General features: G+C 37.6%; 1 protein-coding gene across 2 annotated transcripts; it reads right to left on the bottom strand.

Annotated features, from left to right (window-relative positions):
* Positions 1-6: 6 nt before the first annotated feature.
* Positions 7-20,964, bottom strand: golga3 (golgin A3). Of its 2 annotated transcripts, none has more exons than XM_079871268.1 (24): positions 20,885-20,964; positions 18,712-18,988; positions 16,630-16,896; positions 15,419-15,531; positions 14,181-14,884; positions 13,945-14,056; positions 13,101-13,407; positions 10,955-11,157; positions 10,242-10,379; positions 9,973-10,134; positions 8,676-9,044; positions 8,510-8,587; positions 7,376-7,639; positions 6,458-6,552; positions 5,924-6,140; positions 5,438-5,581; positions 3,849-4,046; positions 3,643-3,759; positions 3,384-3,523; positions 2,986-3,118; positions 2,309-2,431; positions 2,037-2,201; positions 1,768-1,922; positions 7-281 (listed from the first exon to the last, which is right to left on the bottom strand). In XM_079871268.1, the coding sequence occupies exons 2-24, from the start codon at positions 18,836-18,838 to the stop codon at positions 110-112; spliced, it is 4,503 nt and encodes a 1,500-aa protein (XP_079727394.1). In that variant the 5' UTR covers positions 18,839-18,988; positions 20,885-20,964; the 3' UTR covers positions 7-109. The 2 variants fall into 2 exon arrangements, with proteins under 2 accessions (XP_079727394.1, XP_079727395.1); XM_079871269.1 differs by having other exon boundaries at positions 16,753-16,896; positions 20,885-20,956.
* Between the last annotated feature and the right edge of the window lie 329 nt (positions 20,965-21,293).

The following is a 21,293-nucleotide window of genomic DNA, read 5'->3' as shown; positions in this document are numbered from 1 at the left end:
AAGGATAAAGCCAAATGTTGGCAGGTGATTAAAGAAAATAAACAAAGAAAAGTGCCCGTGAAGATAAAACCGAACTCTCTCCTCGGTGTCTTTAAGGATTCTTTGTGTATTACGAGGGCTGCATCTCCCCCGGCCTCTCGTCGTTCTCTTCTTTATTAGACGAATCGTTGCTGATATTGTCATGAAACCCTAGTTTTTGGAGCTCCTCCTCTGCGCTGGCTAATGACGTCACTGTGACCGTGTGTTCCTCCATCTGCTTCTGAAGGCTGTCCATCTCCTGCCTACAAGAAATGACCATCAGAGGAGTGAGAAAGAAGGAGAACGCAATCTGTTATGTGATTGTGGTAGCTTTATTTATATGAAATATGTGGTAAAAGGGAGGCAAGGGAGAGCAGGTTTTGTGTAATTGCACTAATATTATTACAATTTCAAATAAATGTTTTCTATTTTAATATCTTTTAAAATGCAATTTATTTATGTGATGGCAAGGCTGAATTTTCAGCATCATTACTCCAATCTTCAGTGTCACATGATCCTTCAGAAATCATTCTAATATGATGATTCGGTGATCAATAATTTTTTTTCCTGTTATAGTGCAGCTTAATATCGTTTGTGGAAACCAGGATGATTCTTTGATAAATAGAAAGTTCAAAAGAACAGCATTTATTTAAAACAGAAGTCTTTACTGTCACTTATGATCAATTTAATGAGTTCTTGCTGAAAGTATTAATTTCTTTCTTTACTGACCCAAAATTATTTAATAGTATATAGTAAATTTATTATAAGGCTATATGACATGTTACAGCCAGATATTCTCATTTCTTCTTTGGCCCCATTTACACCTGCTCTCTTCATGCATTTTTACTAATCGGATACCCATCAGATTTTTTTTAAAACTGTTCCATTTACTCTTTGACGGCGCATAAATGCGTCTCCGCAAAACGAAATTGTGACCCTGGATCACAAAACAGTAACAAGTAGCACGGGTATATTTGTGGCAATAGCAAACAATACATTATATGGGTAAAAATTTTAGCTTTTTCTTTTATGCCAAAAATCATTAGGATATTAAGTAAAGATCATGTTCCATGAAGATATTTTGTAAATTTCCAACCGTAGATATATAAAACATTTATTTTTGTGAGTGAATGCAGCACAATTGCGAACATAAATGCACAACTTTAAAGGCGATTTTCTCAATGTTTAGATTTTTTTGCACCCTCAGATTCCAGATTTTCAAACTGTTGTATCTCGGCCAAATATTGTCCTATCCTAACAAACCATACATCAATGGAAATCTTATTTTTCCGCTTTCAGATGATGTATAAATCTCAATTTTAAAAAAAATTGACCCATGTGACTGGTTTTGTGGTCCAGGGTCACAGTGTTCTTCAATTTCCGCGCTATATGCAAATTTAACAGAGATCATGTCAATAAAAGCAAGAGCTGCATTTTATTTATCATCAGCTAATTTCAAGATCAAAGACCACAATAGGAGAGAAAGCGGCATCAGCACTATTAAGATCATTTAGTCTCACTATTTTTAATAAAGATGATTGTGTGTTGAGCGCATTTCATTTGCATCAGTTTGCGCATTGGCTTTCTGGAGAGCAGCTCATCTGCGGCGATTCGTGTTGCAGTATCGCTGTCATATCTGGCTATAATCTGTCATATCTAGTATATATAATAGTGGGACAGTGTTACAGGGTGCACACTCTCCTCTAGTTTTCACATAGAAAGCTATGGTATGATGTGTGCAAGTCTTACTTTAGCTGTCTCAGACAGTTGTGGAGATTATTGAGAGGTTCTTTATTGACGGATGTTGAGGGTTTCAACAGTTCGTCCAAAAGTGAAGCAGGAACAGGGCAGTCTGGGATTTTTACTGGCGTCACTGGGGTCGATTCCCCCTTTAGATCCATCCGCTGGTGTGGGAACACAAATATTGAGAGAAAATATTCCATTACACACTTACCTGTACATATTACAAACCTACATTCCAGTCTAAATTTTTTAATTAAAATGAGCATTAGTCTTACCTTTCTGAGCCTGCTGTTTTTGAGGTCCTGTTTGAGCTGGTTGTTCTGCTGAAGAACAGTCTTCATGCTGCTCCTCAGCTCTCCCACTTTGGCCTGCAGCATGAATTTATCCTTCCGCGTGCCGTTGAGATCTTCCTGCACCATCTCCAGCTCCACCTTTATCCTCTACACATCACATTAAACAAAAAACAGCCCAGAATTCAGGAAAAATAAATAATAATAAACATTTTCACAACAGTAACTGACTGAAAGTGCTGAACAAAGCAGCGCACCTGTAGCATGTCCTGCAGGGTGTCCATCTCTCTATGGTGACACTGTTCCACCATCTCCAGCTGCTGTTTTTGTGTCTCGATCTCCCGCTGCCTCTGCTCCACCTCCCACTTCAGATCCTCCACCTGCAAAGAGACAGGAATACAGTGTGATAAATACATAGTGAAGTATTTTTTCATTAGTTTTTCTCCATACAGAATACAGATACATATATAAAAAGATCAGTATAGATTTCAAAGCCATGAATGAAACTAACTTCTGTTAGGTCTATCATGTTGTTCAAATATAACGGTCAGGGGGAAACAAAAGCAAAAATGTGTACCCTCACTGGGACAGAACCCTTAAAAGGACAACTTTTTGTACCTTATCCACCCCTAAAATTATTATATTAGTACTAAAATGACTAAAAACTTAAAATTATTAGTTACTTAAATTTACTAGTACTAAAAAACTTTTTTTTTCTGAGAGTGTTCGCTATGAAGATAATGTCAAGTCAAATATATTTATATAACACTTCATAATACATACCATTTCAAAACACAATCATGATGTTAATGTTTACAATATTGTAATATCTTCATGCCTTAGTCGCATTTAGCAGATTACTGGGGGGGGGGGGGGGGGGGGGGTAGAGAGGTAGAAACAGAGAGGTAGCTTTTGCAACAAAGCCACACTGTACCTCTTGGTTAGTGAGGGGTTGTTTGTTGAGCTCATCATCAAGTTGTTTTTGAAGGATCTGGAGTTGAGCATGAGCATCAGCTAATTCCTCCTGGAAATGAGAAACCTCCTCGGAGTGCTTCTCATCTTGAGCTCTGTCAGAGAGAGAGAGAGAGAGAAATTCACAAAAGACACCACCACAATCTGAGAAGTCACACACATCTGAATCTATTCATTAAGCAATCCAGGTATTGATCTCCATCGCTGCATTTACGGTTCTTCACATATCTTACAACCATCAGTACATCACTCTAGGAAAACTGGACCTCATAAAGATGTCTTGATGTGTGGCAGCAGTTCTATATCATGAGTTTCCGAGGCAGCTGCGATACTATAACCCAGAGTGTCTGGAAAACTTACGCAAGCGTCTTAGCCTCTTTCTGCAGGGCTTTGACAAGCTCCTCTTTGGCCTGCAGATCTTTCTTGATCTCGCTGAGCTCCAGCATGGCTGCCCTGTAATGCCTGCGGTTATGGGCTGCCTCCAGCTTGGCCTCCGCCACCTGAACAAAGCGTACAAACACACAGGTCACACACATGCACAAAAGAAAATAAACGAAAGCCTTCGGGAGTTCTCAAGAGGAACTGAAAATGCTATGCAGATGTTAAACTATATATTGACCTGCTCTGTGAGATCCTTGACTTTTATTTTCTCCTTCTCCAGAGCAGTCTGCAGCGTTTGCACCAACTGTCTCATCTGCTGGTCCTCCTCTTCTTTACGCTTTAATACTGCCTGAACCTGGAGTGAAAGATTACAGAGACGTTTAAACAAAAACAAAAAAACGAATCAATTCCACTGATTAAAGTATTGTCAATGTCGCATCACACCTGCAAGTTGAGCTGGACAAGATCTGCTTCTCTCTTTGCCAGTGCAGCCTCTAGAATATTGGCATGTTCCCGCAATGCACTGTGGGATTTTCCAAGCCCGGAGAGTTTCCCTTTCTCATGCTCTAGCTCAAGCGTAAGCTTCTTATTAGCATCTTCCAGGCGGCGAATTCTCTTTTTAAAATTTCGTGACTCTTGGAGCTGTGGCAAAAAAAAAGTGACAAAACATTTCTTACATTTTGATAACACCACTTCTTTCACAAATTGCACTGGACTCTCCAATATGTAAAACTCACTTAAAAAAATACATCATATTACTGGTATTTTAATTAAATAAAAGCTATCAGTGAAATATGGAGCAAGGAGGACACTTTTTTTTTTACAAACATTAAAAGAAATGAGCAAGTCAGTGTACAGATAGTCAAAATCAGAGTTGATTAAATTATTGAGCCGAAATACTATGAATTAACTGAGTAACCATCTCTAATATCACAAGAGAATAGTGGGGATACACATACATGTACAATGCCATTAAAAGGTTTAGGGCCAGTAAGACTTATTTTAATTTTTTATTCAGCAAGGACACATTTATTTGACCAAAGTGATTTCTGAAGGATCATGTAACACTGAAAACTGGAGTAATGGAAGCTGAAAATTACACTTCAAAATATGTTAAAAAAGAAAATCATTTTAAAATGTAATAATTGTTCAAAAAAATTATAAAAATAAAAAATTTAATTTATTGTGTTTTTGATCAAATAAATGAAGCCTTGTTGAGCATAAGAGACTTCTTTCAAAAACAAAATCTTACCGACTCCAAACTTTTGAACAGTAACATTAAAGGAGAACTCCGGTCAATTTTAACATTGAGCTCATTTTTTTGTAAATTTGGAGTGCTGTCAATACAGAGAACAACGACAAAAATCGGTGTTGCCTACACCGTGTTATCCTCTATTTAAAATTTGCACCCTGTTGACTTCAATGGGACAAGTTTTAAACCTGCTTTTAGCCTCTTAACATCCTTGATGTGTCATTACAAGTGCCCAGCCATGTGAGTGATTCCTGTCGAGTTCCTGAACTCGACAATCGACTACTGTGGACTTCGACCGAAAACAGGATGTAAATACAGGTATGTGCGCTGGCTGAATTAACATCACTTTTATTCATATCTTTCACATCTACTGCAGTCAGATTCACCCGTGTTCACTCTGAAGGAATCACTCACATGGCTGGGCACTTGTAATGACATGTAATGGATGTTAAGAGGTTAAAAGCAGGTTTAAAACTTGCCCCATTGAAGTCAACAGGGTGCAAATTTTAAAAAGAGGATAACACGGTGTAGGCAACACCGATTTTTGTCGTTGTTCTCTGTACTGACAGCACTCCAAATTTACAAAAAAATTTGCTCAATGTTAAAATTGACCGGGGTTCTCCTTTAATTCAGCAAGCAAACATCTTTTTCAGAAAAAAAGATTATCTACAATTTTCTGACCTGAGAAAATGATGTGCATGTAAACATGTTAATTGTTATTTGTTACCAAACCATACAGGTTTGCTATATATTAAGCCATTAAGAATAAGTTTGCGCTCACCTCGTCTTCCAGTTCCATCACTTTCTCCTGATATTCCTCCAGCTCAGTGCTGGTGAGGTTGATGACCTCCTGTAGCTCTTTCTCCAGCATGGCTTTACTCTGGCTCACTGCCTCCAGCTCTCTCTGCAGGGACTCCACCTTGGCCTGAAGCAATGACAAAAATACACATAAATCAGTTATTAGAAAATAATATCCACTATAGTTACTCACGGCACCACTGCAATACTTCAAGTTTTTAACAGTGAAAGAATTATAATCATTGTGTCCCAACGCTTTCAGGAACTATGCAACTCTTAGTGTTTATATTGTAGACCATCAATAGAGCCAACAGTAGAGCGTTGGCGCTTGCTACGCCAAGATCATGGGTTCGATTCACAGGGAAAGCAAGAATGTAAATGTGTACCTTGAAATGCAATGCAAGTCACTTTGGATAAAAGCGTCTGCCAAATGCATAAATGTAAATGTAAAATAAATGTACCAGTTTACCTGAAATTCCTGGCTATTTCCTCCCTCTGAAACCTGAGCTTTGAGTTTGTCAAGTTCAACCTCAGCTGTCTCTTTGGCGGCGAGAGCTTCCTGTAGCCTGCGGCTCAGAATGCCAACTGCATTCTCATAGGCCTTATGCTTGGCCTTCATATCTTTCTGTGCGCTGGTCAAATCTGTGCCCAAACGCTTCATCCTCACCTTCTGCTCTGAGATAGCCCTGGAAGAGGAAAGAGCAGGTGCATAACAGCAAGTTAGACAAACATTTTTGGTCTACTTCACTATCATATGTTCTTCTAAACATTCAGGGTCATTTTTAATTTGTTTAATAAATAGATGAAATAGGAAGAATAAATCCCAAACCCTCATGATTTAATCTTGAGACGCAAGATCATAAGCAAACACGTACAACTGGTGGAACACTTGGGGACTATTGTCTATATGTCACATCACACATCAGTGATGTCAAAGACTGAGCAGCAAAACTATCACTATGGAAACCCTTATGGCAGAAGAGGCGGTGTGATTGTGACTCACGTCTTGGCTTCATCTTGCATTTGTTCAATCCTCTTCCTCAGATTTTCATTCTCTTCGGTCACGGATGCCAGATGGTTCTGGTCAAACTGAAGGGACTGAAGCAACAACATAGAGAGTGTCAAAATATGCTATATACAATACTGTTCAAAAGTTTGGGGTTGGTAATACTTTTTAATGTTTTTTTTTAATGTTTTTTTAAGTCTCTGCTGCTCACCAAGGCTACATTTATACAAAAATACAGTGTAAAAACAGTAATATTGTGAAATATTATTACAATTTAAAATATCCGTTTTCTATTTTAATATATTTCAAATGAAATGTATTCCTGTGATGGCAAAACTGGAATTTCACCATCCTTACTCCAGTCTTCAGAACTGATAACCAGAAGCATCAGCAGGAAGAATGGGTAAATTGTGGCATCCTGACTCAGTCAGTATGCCTACGTGTGCAGTAATACATAGGGTGGTGAAATAATCCTTTGACATGGTTAAAAATAATGATTTTTTTCATTTTTAATTTTTTTAGCATATCCTGTTGCGGATTACTTTCCCCTCCAGTGGGCTTAGTTCTCAGAGTAATATGACACGTTGCGCTCTGTCTCTATTGCCTGCATCCACTTTTGTGTCCTTTTTTTTTTTTGGGGGGGGGGGGGGGTCGACAGCTTATAAAAACTTAGTTCTGGGTATTTTGGCTTGATGTACACCCTTGTCACATAGCAGCTTTTAGACATTGTTCTGTTTTTTGTTATAAGTCATAAATGACAAGGAGGCAGCTTCACGCAATACAAAGTCAATGGAGAGGGTTGCATTGCTTCAGGATGTTTTCAGATTTTGACGCATGACGCTCCGTCGTCTCTATGTAGGAAAAAGTCTGTATCCTTGCAACCGAGATGATCTTAGTAATGCAGTGGGTGTGTACCTGCAGCTGAGAGTCAAGTTGGTCTCTCTCTGTCTGTACGGACTGTAAATGGGCTTCCAGGCTGTTCATCTGCTGCTGGACTCTCTCCACCTCCTTCTGAAGGCGATCCTGTTCCTGCTCTGCACTCTTCTTTTCTCCCTCCATTCTTAACAGCTCCTGCTTCAGGTCCTTCACCTCCGCCACCAGACGCTTTTTAGAAGCCTTCAACTCCGAGATCAACTGGTCTTTGGAGCTGGCGTCTCTCCGGTAAGCTTCGACCATCACCTGCAAGAAAGAGTACAGTAGATTAAGGACACTTCTGCCAAACCCCATTTGACTATTTTGTTGTGGTAAAACCTCCTCACAACTTAGTCTTATCCAGCAACAAACAAGGCATATTTGTCAGTCATACCAGTAAGAAACAGATAAGATTTCAATAATAGAACTAATAAACTGAATATGTTTTAAATACACAAACAGTTTTAGATATATTTATCATCAATAAATCCAATCTGATTCAGTCTCATACATTTTAACTAACTGAATATTGCTTGTTCCACAGCTAGCTATATTTTAACATTTATCCTTTTTAACTGAATGAATTTTATTGTTTTCACAAATAACAGATTTATACTGATTCTAAGCAATTTGAATAAATGCATTTTGAAAATATTATTAAAAATATATATATATATATAATCAAGTGGTAAATTAAACAATGCCATGATTTTATTTTTTATTTTTAAGTGCAGAAATCTTACCAGTTTCATTTATGTGTGACTGACAAATATGCATCACTTTAAGTTTATTAGTTTGTTTAAAACAGTGTAATCCAAATGAACAGAATTTGGGGTAACATTTTATTTTACAGTGTCCTTGTTACAAATGTTACATGTACTTACCATAGTAATAACAGTAAATTATACATAATTACAAGCAACTAACCCTCAACCAAATCCTAATCCTACAGTAAGTACATGTTGTTAATTAATATTTCTCTGTTACAGTGTAATTATATATTTACATACTATGACACCTTAAAATAAAGTGCAACCCAATTTTAAATGCAATTCAAATACACAAATCTTAATTCAATAAATCTAAATATGTTTGGAGTGTACATTTTGAAGGAACTCAGATCTTTGGGCCGCCTACCTTTTGCTGCATGAACTGCTCTTTCAGTTTCTGTGCTTGTTTTTTGAGGGTGCCATTCTCTTGCTTGAGAGCTTCAATCTTGTAGAGAAAGGGAAAAGATGCAATCTGAACCCATCCTAATATTCCAGTTACAAAAAAGCACATCACTCCGATTCAAACCTCTCACCTGGGTTGCTTTAACCTGCACTTCCTGTCTAAGCTGGTCAAGTGTGTCTGAGGCCAACAGCACTTCCTCTCCAAGCCTTTCTGCTCCTTCATCCAGTTCGCTCTTATCTGCCCGTGCTGCCTGCAGAGCCACTTCCAGGACTATTTTCTCATTTTGGAGATACTGCAGGGTTTCCTCTTTAGCTGTGGCGTCAGTTTGTAGCTCCTCCAGCTGGGCCTGGAGCTCCTGGTAACGGGCCTCCAGCTGATTAAGGGACTGTTCTTTGGTTTGGAGGTTCTCCTGAGTAGTGGTGAGCTGCTTCATCAGCTCTAGGTGCTCACGCTGTAACAACTCCAGCTCGGCGTCTTTTTGGGAGAGAATGAGTTTGACCTGGATGGAGAAGAAGTTGAGTCGTTTGAGTCATTAGTCTGCATAAATTAGGTTACCCAGAACACTTCCCATAACATCCGATGTACTAGTTACATCGTCAGAAGCCTGGCATCTACGCTAATATTAGTCTGTCTGTCTCATTCTTATCCCAGGGTTAACATACTCAGCCAGATCTAGTCCGTATCCAGACCAGATGTGAGAGGACACCATGACAACTAGACAAGCCGTAGAGACAGGTCCCCTGCAAAGACCTTGTCGACAAGACTGTCATCAGCACAGATCCTCAGCAAAGACCATGAGAACCAGAGAAGTCCCCTGCACAAACCCTATGGCCTCCCCACCAAATGCTGATGTAATGTATCCCGATCTTCAAGCAGAAGGAACTGGATGAAATGTTCTGAATTATATCAATCCACAATCTGACTTTTGATTGAATTAAGCCTGGAATTAAACCACAGCATGTAGGTTCGTCTGGCCAGAAGAGAACCGTCGCCATTGTCGCCTTTTGGCTTGCTTAGTAGGGGACCCTTTATATTCGGTAATATTATTGACTTGAATGCACTGGCACTATGAGAACTGAACTGAGCTAGATGATGACACTGTTTTCTCCAGAGCTGCCATTTACTATTGTAAACTGACGGTTTACTATTGTCTTTTTAGAGCTGCTTTACAGCTGAATTGAAGAATGTTTGTATCGTTGATCAATACTTTCCTGTTTATCACTGTAAAGCTGCTGCATTGTATAAAGCATAAATAAAGGTGACTTGACTTGACATCATTAGGGAATTCTTATATTCAAAATAACATATTACAAGAATGTCCCCATGAAGCAACCTTGGATTAAGGGTTTTGATCAAGAGCACAATGCTAAAGGGTTTGAATCTACAACTGTGTGTGTGTGTGTGTGCGCATGCTGGTGTTTAGATACCTGCTCTAGCTCTCTCTCTAGTGTTGTGGCTGTATTAGCAAGTTTGAGAAGATGCTCTCGCTCCTCCTCAAACTCTTCCAGCTTGTGCTGAAGATCTTCCTCCACCATCGTCTTTGCCTCCTGGATCTGATGTATGGACGCTTCTTGAGTCAACATGTCCGCCTGGATAAGAATCAATCTATTATTATTGTTTATGCTTTTTAGATTTCATCAATTTCATCTTCCTTCAACTTTTTCATCGTTGTAAAAAACAAAATATAGTGCCAGACCTCTATACTCTGTAGTTGTACAGCAATCCGTTCCTTCTCTTTTATAGAGCGATGGTTCGTCTCTGTGAGTTTGTGCGACAGAGTAACGTTCTCCATCTTCAGATTTTCCAACACACCAATCTGAGTCATTTGACCGGCCTGAAAGTAAATATACAAACAAATGCACACTAAAGATGGCCATTCTGCATCTGAACCTTTCTGATAAACTTTCTGATTTTGAATACATATACTACCGTTCAAAAGATTGGGTTCAGTAAGTTGTTTTAAGTTTTTTGAAATAAATGAACACTTTTATTCAGCAAGGATGCATTGAATTGATCAAAAGTTACAATAAAGACATTTATAATGTTGCAAATGTAGTTCTCTTCCACAAAACAAATTTAGCACAAATGTTTACAACATGGATAATAACAAGAAATGTTTCTTGAGCACCAAAATTAGCATATTAGAAAGATTTCTGAAGGATCATGTGACTGGAGTAATGATGCTGAAAATTCAGCTTTGTCTCCAAAGGAAAAAAATACATTTTAATAGAAAACAGCTATTTTGAAATAATGCTTTTCAATTGTACTGTATTGTTGATCAAAAAAATGCCGTCTTGGTGACCATAAGACTTCTTTCAAAAAGATTAAAAAAATCTTACCGACTCAAAACTGAGAATGGTAGTATACATGTTATGGGAAAACTAATTTATACTAATTTGCACATTATACCTGCATGTTTGCCATCTCTCCCTGCAGTCGCACACGTGCCTCCTGTGCCATACTCAGCTGCTGCTGGTACCAGATGCGGAGCTGCTGCAGGGAGTCCACTTCTGCCTGCGAGGTCTTCAGTCTGCTCTGCAGAGCGTTCCTCTCGCTCTGGACCCGCTGAAGCTGTGTCTGCAGGCCTCCCATCTGCTGCCGGAACTCAGAGACTAAGTAGAAAACAACGAACATGGTATGTAATAGGGGTTGCACAGACTATTCGAACTGAAGGGACTGAAGCAACAACATGGAGAGTGTCAAAATATGCTATATACACTACTGTTCAAAAGTTTGGGGTTAATACTTTTTACTGTTTTTTTTTGTTTGTTTTTTAAGTCTCTGCTGCTCACCAAGGCTAAATTAAAAAGTAAAATTGTGAAATATTATTACACTTTTAAATATCCATTTTCTACTTCAATATATTTAAAATGTAATTTATTTCTTTGATGGCAAAACTGGATTTCAGCACCATTACTCCAGTCAGTGTCACATGATCCTTCAGCAATCATTCTGATATGATGTGGTGCTCAAGAAACATCTCTTATTATTATCAATGCTGAAAACATTTGTGCTGCTTAATATTTTTGTGGAAACTGACACATTTTTTCAGGATAATTTGATGAATAGAAAGTTCAAAAGAACATAAATTATAAAAATAAAATAAAAAATGTTGTAACATTAAAAAATGTCTTTACCATCAAGCTTGATCAATTTAATGCATCCTTGCTGAATAAAAGTATTAATTTGTATAAAAAGAAAATCACTGACCCCAAACATTTGAACAAAGGTGTATAGAAAGAGACGTGAATCATTTATGTAGTCTGTGGGTTGCACAGACTAGTCGACTTTAATGCTCTGCCATGACGCTTTAAACTTGATGTCGACTAGTCGCTGATCATGAGGGCGCAACAGGATAAGAAATCTTTGAAATCCACTTTTATGTTCCGTTTCCAACCATTAAAATCAATGACAAATAATTGCATACTCCGAGAGCGCTCCACAAGATACGCTTGATTATATCATCTGGATGCTCAAAATTGATCGGGTGAATGCACGTTTTAAACAGCTTATTGTACACGTAAGTTAATCGCGGTTCTAAACTAACACACATACAGACAGTAGCTCGCACATTTAGTAGCACAGAAATGTATTGTCGCCACTGTTCTGTGATTTTATCAATAAAATAGCTTAGAAACTAAAAAGTTCTAGCATATATTTCTTAGTAACTGAAACCCACAGAGTCACTATTAGTAGAGACATTGCCAGGTAGAATTAAATCACATGCAATCTCTCTCACACAAATGCATTCATAATCATATAAATGTAATCTTTGCTGTGCTACTTTCTCTGTATCTGATTTAGAACGAGCCGGAATCTGTGAGAAACGTGATGACCAAAAGACAAAAGAATTGATCAAAATAAGATATTATGTAGGAGCAATAGCCTTGTGGGCAGCGCTGTGTCATATGCCATAGCTGTGAACAAGGCAACCCGCATTCGAGTCTCAGCTCGGCTTATTTGTTCATTTATGATGTCATCAGCGACTAGTCGACGTTGACTTTAACCAAATAAGTGTGGATCAACCCCTAGTATGTAAAGATTTTTATACTATTATTATTATTATTATAATAATGTTACAATTATTATAAATAGTATGTATATTTCTATACATTTACTCAATATTTCACTTATTATATTTTCACTTATAATTATTATTATAAGTTTTATATTCAAAGTGCCTTTCCCAAGCTCAAGGTCACTTATGTTGACCAGTCAAATGAACACAGTTAAGGGTTTATCAACAGGTTTGTTTGTTTTTTAAACCAGAAAAAGCTAATTAATCACCTTGGCCAATATTTTGTTACTAGATAATTTTTTAACAGTGATTGAAATAGTTCCCAGGACACTAAATGTACTAAAATCTACTGGTACTAGTGGGCAAAAGCGCTATCACCATGTTAACCGCCCTGAGTAACGATAGTCAAGTCAATTCAAGTCAGTTCAGTTCAGTTCAGTTCAATATCTGTGTAAAGTTTACACATTGAGACTGATATTGAGTATACCAACTGATCAAGCTCAACCCTGACATGTACATCTACCACTTTTTCCTCACCTGTGTTGTCCCTGGTATTCAGGCTCTGCTGCATCTCCTCCACTTTGACCATCAGCCTCTGGTACTGCTCTTCAGCCAGCTGCAGGTCATTGCCCAGTGAGGCCAGGCTGGCGTTCTTCCCCTCCAGATTGCCCTGGAGATCCACCATAGCCTTCTCCAGAGTAGAGCACTTGGAGCGTAGCGTGGTGACCTCAGAGGTGAGGGTGCTCTGCCTCTCCTGACTGGCCTGGGTTTGCTCCACCTGGACCTGCAACTGAGCATTTACTGTAGCCAGCTGTGCCTGGAGCTCCGTTTTTTCTTTCAGAGCCTGGAAATGAAGGTACGGTTTTAGATGATCCATGTGGTTTCAAACATGCTTTTAAGAAGTATATTTATAACAATTAATAAATATATAAACATGTATATATGCACACTACTGTTCAAAAGTTTGAGGTCAGTAAGATTTTTTAAAAAGAAATTAATACTTTTATTCACCAAGGAAGCATTAAATTGATCAAAAGTGACAGTGAACATTTATAAATATTACAATAAAACTATTTCAAATAAAACTGTTTTTTTTATCCTTTATATTATATACTTTAAAAATGATGATATAATGATAATAAGATATTAAGATAACATTGATAAGAAATGTTTCTTGAGCACCAAATCAGCATATTAGAATGATTTCGAAAGGATCATGTGACACTGAAGGCTGACACATCACAGAAATATATTACATTTTAAAATACATAAAAATAAAAAACGTTCAATTAAATTTATAATAATATTTAATATTTGTATAGTATTTTTTTTTTTTACTGTATTTTGATCAAATAAAATGCCTAGTCCCAGGTTAACTCACCTGACTGGCCTCGGATGAAAGAGACTCCAGTTGTCCTTCTAACCTCATTTTCTCTTTCAGCACTTGCAGCATCTCATCATGAGTCCCCATCACAGAACTCCCAAATGACACACTGAAAACGTATAGTTCAATCATGAAGGTTTAATGGGCTGGTTTCCTGATAGATAATAATGTTCACCTAAAGGTCTAAAAATATTTAGGGAATGGACTAACCGGTGGAAATATCGGGCCCATACCTGCTGGAGAAGCTGTCCCTGCGACTGCGAGGCTCTACGCTGCCCTCTCTGTCCAGCTCCATCTCTTCCATGTGTCTCTCTTCAGTGGCTGCCTGCAGGACTTCCTGCAGTGATGGAAAGTGGCCCATGGCTTCTGGAGCAATCTCTCTCCCTTCAACAGTATATGGAGCCTTTGGCCTGTTCGCTATTGCAGCTAACATATTATATGTCCCTGTAGTAGACACACTGCTATAGGACGAGCTATCGCTGTCATTGCCGTCAGCTCTGAAACCTGATTCGCTGCCATCCACCTCAGAGATGTTGTCTCTGATTAGCTGAGATGTTTCCAAATGGGGATTGGTCTCAGAGCTGATGCTGATTTGCGAAATGGTGGAAACTGAGCTGATGGAGGAATGCAGCGAGCTAAACGATGAGTCGGCAGACACAGAAACTCCCCCACCAGGTGCTTCTGCGCCTTTATCGTCAGATTCGGGAGTTTTGTAGTCGGCGAGAGAGTGGATCTTGCTGGAACGAGATGATTTGGATTTCTTGTTGGAAGGGATTCCTAGACTTCCCAGTTTGGGACCACGAGGAACGCTGGTGCGCATGAAAGAGTATTCCTTAGTCATGGCAACAGTATTGGCCCTTGGGAGACCCTCGGGATGGAGCATGAGCTCTGGGTCCAAAGTGCTAAATAGGCGGCTCTTAGGAGTGGACCGCCTGGTCTGAATGAGACAAAGAAATGATGATTAAACATAATAAGACATGTAAAACAGGAAACAGCAGCAAACACTGGACAAACACTGAGCTGTTTATCTATGTCTAACATTAAGTCCATCAAGTCCACCTATAGCTAATATTAAATAAATGATTTACTCAAATGATTTGGCCACCCTCATGTTGTTCCAATCCTGTTTGATTTTTTCCCCCCAAGGAACACAAAAGGAATGAGAATGTTAAAATGAATAAATAAATGGTGGATATCAAACAAAAAAAATGTAAAAGAACAAAAAACGTTTAACATTCTTGAAGTCAATTTAGTGTGATGCTTCTTCATGTGCCATATTTAAATACACTGGATTTATAATTTTGTGAAAGGAACAGACCATATTTTATTATGACTTAAGACTTGAAATATAGCAGACAAGGAAAGTCAACACGTAACGAGGGTGAGTAAATTATGCCAATTTAATTTTTTTTTGATAAACTATTAATTTAATTAAATATCAGTCATTTCATAGAAACTGAAAGTGACTCACTCGCTCTGTGTGCCGCTGTACTCTGTATTGTTTGAGCTGTTCCTCTAGACGCCGGCGAGCTTCCTGACGAATTTTTTCTTCATTTTCCATCTCCACTGATGGCTCTTTTGAAGCTACAAGAAAGACAGAGTCAACAAATGCACAAAAACTCTTGCTACATAAAAATAGGCAGGTGTTCAGATATTGTCAACCAAGCTGTATTGGATTGAATGCAACAGGCTATTGATTTTACGAGAAAAATGCTTGTTTGACAATGCTATTTCTAGGGATGGCTTTGACAACTGGTTCCATTTTTACAAAAATACAAGAACTTACTGGTTCTGTAATAACGCAATATGCAGAGTCATCTTTCTCATCTTTTTACAGTTGTGATGATGATGAGCGAGTGTGGTTTATATGTTTTGGTACAATGGCCTCAGAAAAACTAAATTCAAAGCATTGGTCTAAATAAATAAGTTACTAAAAGGAATAAATATGGTAATGTGTTTTTTGTTGTTGTTGCTGGAACTGTATAATAAAATCTGATTTGTTATTACTGCTCTGTTAAAATCCGAAATTAATAATAACCAGGCTGCTGAGCATTTTCCACAGCAAAATTACTAGAAGAATCAGTAATTACTAATTAGAATCATTAAGGGAATTGTAAAGTGGAAATGGAACCAGAATCATTAAAATGTCTCCCAAGTCTTTTAAGAGTGAAGCTTCATGCTCATCCTGGCAGAGCAAACACCATGTGATCTCTGCAACCCAAAATAAGCCATTCCATCTGCCTTAGTTAGAAAAAGAGAAAAGCACACTTCAATTTCTGCGTCAGTTAGTTATTAGTTCAGCCATATTTCACGTCCAAGCCAAATTGACTTAAATACTGGCAAGACAACGTGCATCTTGTTATGTTGTTCCCAGAAAAGCTTAACTTTTCCTGAATCACCAACCAGCACAACAACCCCGGTATTGCACAGAATTGTCAGAAATCAAATCACCAACAATCACAGGAGAGACTAATTAGCCTTTAATTAATTAGGACATTATGCAATGAAGAGATTCCAATTAAAATCTCTCTGCAAGCCAAAACTGAGAAGCAGGCAAAAATAGGATAAAGCAAACAGGGAGGGTTAGCCTAAATCAGCCTCAAAAGCCAAACTGGGGGGAATTACAACACAACAGGAAGGGACGAGGGTGATTCGGGGGGTTATCCAATATCGTATGCTTACACAATTCGGTCTCCTGCATAGGAATACTTAGTCTGAGCGATTGCAATGCGTCACCCTTGTGAATAGAGCCCTCTGCAAGAGCTGCCTCAGACTTCTCTAGGCTGTCATGGAAAGAGGCCACACCTGGATCCAGCTGTGCGCTCAGGGGGGAGTCGGCAAGGCGGCTGCCCGGGGAAGGAGTTGCCAGAGGTGGGGTGCTGCCTCCGTGAGCTTCCTGACCCTCCACCACGGCCTCTCCGTTTGGCAACAGCTCTGCTTTGACATGACCTACAACAAAGAGAAGGGATTCAGCGTTATGTTTACAGGTGTTTTTAGTGTTTTACAGGCCAATGCATACCGTGCATCAGCATGGATGACATATCATGAACTATATTTTGGTTCATTACAACTTTCATTGTTCAGACTGACCTGTTATGGACCACATTAATTACTATACAGAAAAATAAAATTACTGACTGGTCATTTAACAACTGTAGGCCTTGCTAAAAATAAACTATAACTATAAAAAAATAAAAAAAATTATTGCATCTAAAGTTATTAAAGTTAAGTAAAAATGTGATGAAATAAAATTAACTTATTTTAAAAGAGCACTTTTTATGCTTTAGTAAATATCACTCCATGCAAAAACTATTTGGTAAGACTTTACAATAAGGTCCCATTAGTAATGCATTTACTAACATTAACATTGAGCCATACATTTGTTACCGTATTTAGCCTATCTTTGTAAATTAGTTAATAAAAATACAACTAATCATTGTTAGTTCATGTTAGCTCAAGTCCATTAAATAATATTAATAAAAATGATTTTAATAATGTATTAGTAAATGTTGAAATTAACATTAACTAAGAATGCTCATAAATGATTTAGAAGTATTTTTCATTGTTAGATCATGTTAACTAATGCATTTAACTAAATTTTAACAAATTGAACCTGATTGTTACCAACAATTCTGTAGAAAGCAATGGCCCATTCATAGACATATTTGTCATCCGTGATTCATTTATTCTACAGACAGACGCATCTATTACTAAGAGAATGTGAATAGTCCAGCATTAAGGGGGACCATCTTCTCAACATGTCGAGATCATTAGCATTATTCTTTTCCTTATGGGTAAAATGTTACTTTGGGCACATTTAAAGTACAAAGCACAACCTAAAATAGCCTGTTTATATCTATGAGGTTATGATTGGTGCTTTTTGGTCATTCACAACTTTCATAATTAGAGACCAGCATAGCCCGAATGTTCTCCTGTGCGCAAGACTTGCAGAACAAGTCAAACAGCCTAATCGAGCTACAGTCACAGTTCAGGAAACTGACACTAAAAGTGAGGGGGAAGTTTGTGGATATATCTAGAGAAAAATGCTTCTCAATAAGGCAACAAATAGCATTGAAAAGTGGGAAGAAAAAACATCTCAAAGCCAAGTGACGCAGTAAACAGCAAATGTTCACTTAGAAATGTTGCCAAGTTTTGAATAAACTGAACACAACAAACAACTCTCATAAGACAAGCTTAACAGTGAATCCTGCATACGCTCACATTTTGAGTATAAATTGTATATCTTATACACGATAAAGACCCAATTTAAACTATAAAATATATTACAAACATGTGTAAAATATTATTTGGAAAATATTTAGTTTCTTTTACGTTACATTATGCTTTTTTCTACTCACTAGTATAGTATTGTACTGTTAGATGCAGCCTATTTTAAATCAACCTTTTTATTTAAATCAATTTTGTTTTATTTTTTTATTTTTTTATTGAAATACATTTTTTTTATTATTATTTATTTTATACAGAGCCCCACTCATGACATGCAAGAAATAAGTTAATTGAGCGCACGATTTATAAATCGAGGGAACAAATTAGTAAATCGTGCGCACGATTTAGCCTACTATTTTTTTCCTGCATGGCTCCGTAATTTTAAATTAAAAGCATTAATTAAATAGTAAAAAAATTATTTTGTTTTGCTCTGAACTTTTCCACGGACCCCCTAACATACTCTTGCAGCCCCCTGTGGGTCACCACCAGTTTAGAACATCATCCATCAAATTTCATCTTAAAAAAAACCACACTCACCATTTGGGATTTTCTTTGTTACGGGTGATCTCTCCGACTTCAGAGATTCTACAGTATTGCTGTCTGGGTGTTGTGCATTCAGCAGCTGAGGGATGGCCTCAATTGACCAATTATTTCCATTTTCCATATCTCTTGATATACAGATGCTGTTCTAGCATCCATTAAAAAATAAGCTGGGCCTCACTAGTGCAATTCAACTTTACTTCATGCTCGGTAAATTTTGGTAGAGACTGCAGGCTGGCCTGGATGGTGCAGACGACTTCAGTCCTCGGTGAACCTGAGGAATGAAAACATTACTTAAAATCATCCATACTGTGAGAAGGGTTCAAAATTCATTGCACAGTTAAAGCAGTCTTGGTTAAGTGCACAATGGTGACATACAGTGAACGTGATTCACAACATGTTCCTGAATCAATATCTTTGCTAATCCTGGAACAATATTCCAATCAACCAATCAGATTTGAGGGACAAGCTTACAGTTTATGTCAAGTTTAGGCTTACAACCAGGGTTAGATGCTTCTATTTCCCTCTGATTTTAGGGATAAGTTATGGGTAGGGTCATGTAGGGGTAGGGATAGGACTACATTTTTGGACAGAAATAATGTTTCAGAATAAAAATATGCTGATCCAGGAACTGTCTTACTTGGCAAAATCACAGTGACCAGTGATATACTTTTGTTATTGTTGCTGGAAGTGGCACTAGTAGTTTAATTTTTTCTTTGTCATGCGTTTATATAAAGTGCCCTTAGAATTTTTTTTTTTAAATACCAGCCCACTAATTCATACCACCTCAATTTGGGGCAAGAAAGAGGGAAAATTTCACCACACTTGTAACTTAGTACAAACAACAGTGGTTTAAATGACAGTTCGCTGATTCTTCAGACATCTAAACCCGCTATTACCTTTCAAACCAGCAACATTTCCATTTAGAAATGAATCAGAGATTATCACTAGAATGTTTTGATTTTCTCTTTTTTTATAGAAATGATAACATGACATCAAACTACTCTATAACTATAACAATACCTATGACTACCTGGTGCGAAGGGGGCTAATATTATCACTTAATTCCTCTAAAACCATATGTCCGCTCCAACCATAGCTCAACGCTTCATACAAGTCTCTTATGGAGAAAAGCAATACAATTAAAATAGTCCTCTTTTATTAGGTTTCCAATGCATTGGAAAGTAGTTCCTGTAGTGCTTAATGCATGCATGATATGCAATATATGCTTTAGTCAATACAGTCAGCTGTCAACACAAAGGTTATCCGTCTTTCTGCGAAGAAAATTCAATAAATAAACTAAAAATCTGCTTTAAATGAAATGAATTATTTAGTCTCCATTCACTCACTGAAGTGAATGCTTTATTTGTCAATATTTATAAATATTGGACACATTATTGCTGACAGGTGGTGATGATGACTCATACTGAGTTATAGGCAAGGAAAACTATTTCATGAGAAAATAAAAGCAGCAAGAGATTGAACTGAATAATCCTTCATATACACTCATGCATATATTCTTCCTTATATAAACTTTTCAGCACTGTAGTTTGCTTTATCCTAGTTGTTGTCCTAATGGTTAAGTGTCATGAAAGGCATCATGAAGTGTCATCATTAAATGTCATTAAGGTGGAGGAATGAGATTTCTGTCTCACACAATGCTAGAGGATTAGACTAACCTTCAACACGAGTCTAACTATAGACTAGTGCGATTTAAGACGCTTATCAGACACCTGACATGCAAACAAAGCTGTCATTACTTTAAAATCAACCTTGTCATAATATCACATATCGACAGATCAGACTGACAACAGCATTTTTGATTAACTGTCACTCAACAGAGATTATGTCCCTTATTTCTGTGCAATGAACTGAAAATGAAAGCTCAGCAACAAACGCGTCAATCACATTAAATAACCAGCAGCACAGAAAAAGTGAAAAACCACTGGAGATACAGTGTTAAAGTGAGTTTATTATTATAAATCTCTGATCTCATTAGCATCAGCCTTTTAGCTACTTAGCCACATCGCACGGGATCTAAAAGCCTTAAGCAACTGATGCATGACACTGACACGCGACCACGCTTCTGCATAGCAGTCGTCACGTGAAATGGTGAATTATTAGTCTGGTGATTAGAAGAGATGATAAAAAAAAGTAATTAAGCACCAACCTTAGACGTGCTCCTGCCTATACTACGTGGCTGTTTAGGTTCCGTCCTTCACACAGATCCGTCTCACAACGGTTACCTCCAAATTAAAGGTTCCGCCTAGAGCTGCTGCGTAGCTACGGAAGCACAAACATCTATGGATTTTAATATCCCCTGTATATTATTTATAACAATCTAATATCAATAATCATACTTTTATATTATGGTTAAAAATCAAAAGCGTTCACTTCTGACCAATTGTGAATGTACTGATCTAAAAAACATAATATGCTGTAATATGACTTTTTTTTTGTCTAAATCACAATCAGTATGCTTTTAAACACTAATTTGAACGGTTTTAAATTGCATCGTGCTATCAAATAAGTAGACAAAGACCTGTGTCATGACTAACATCTCCAAATCATATGCTATT

The sequence above is a fragment of the Squalius cephalus genome, assembly GCF_949319135.1.
Source record: "Squalius cephalus genome assembly, chromosome: 5".
NCBI classification, from domain to species: Eukaryota; Metazoa; Chordata; class Actinopteri; order Cypriniformes; family Leuciscidae; genus Squalius; species Squalius cephalus.
This window is presented reverse-complemented; position numbering and strand designations above follow the sequence as displayed.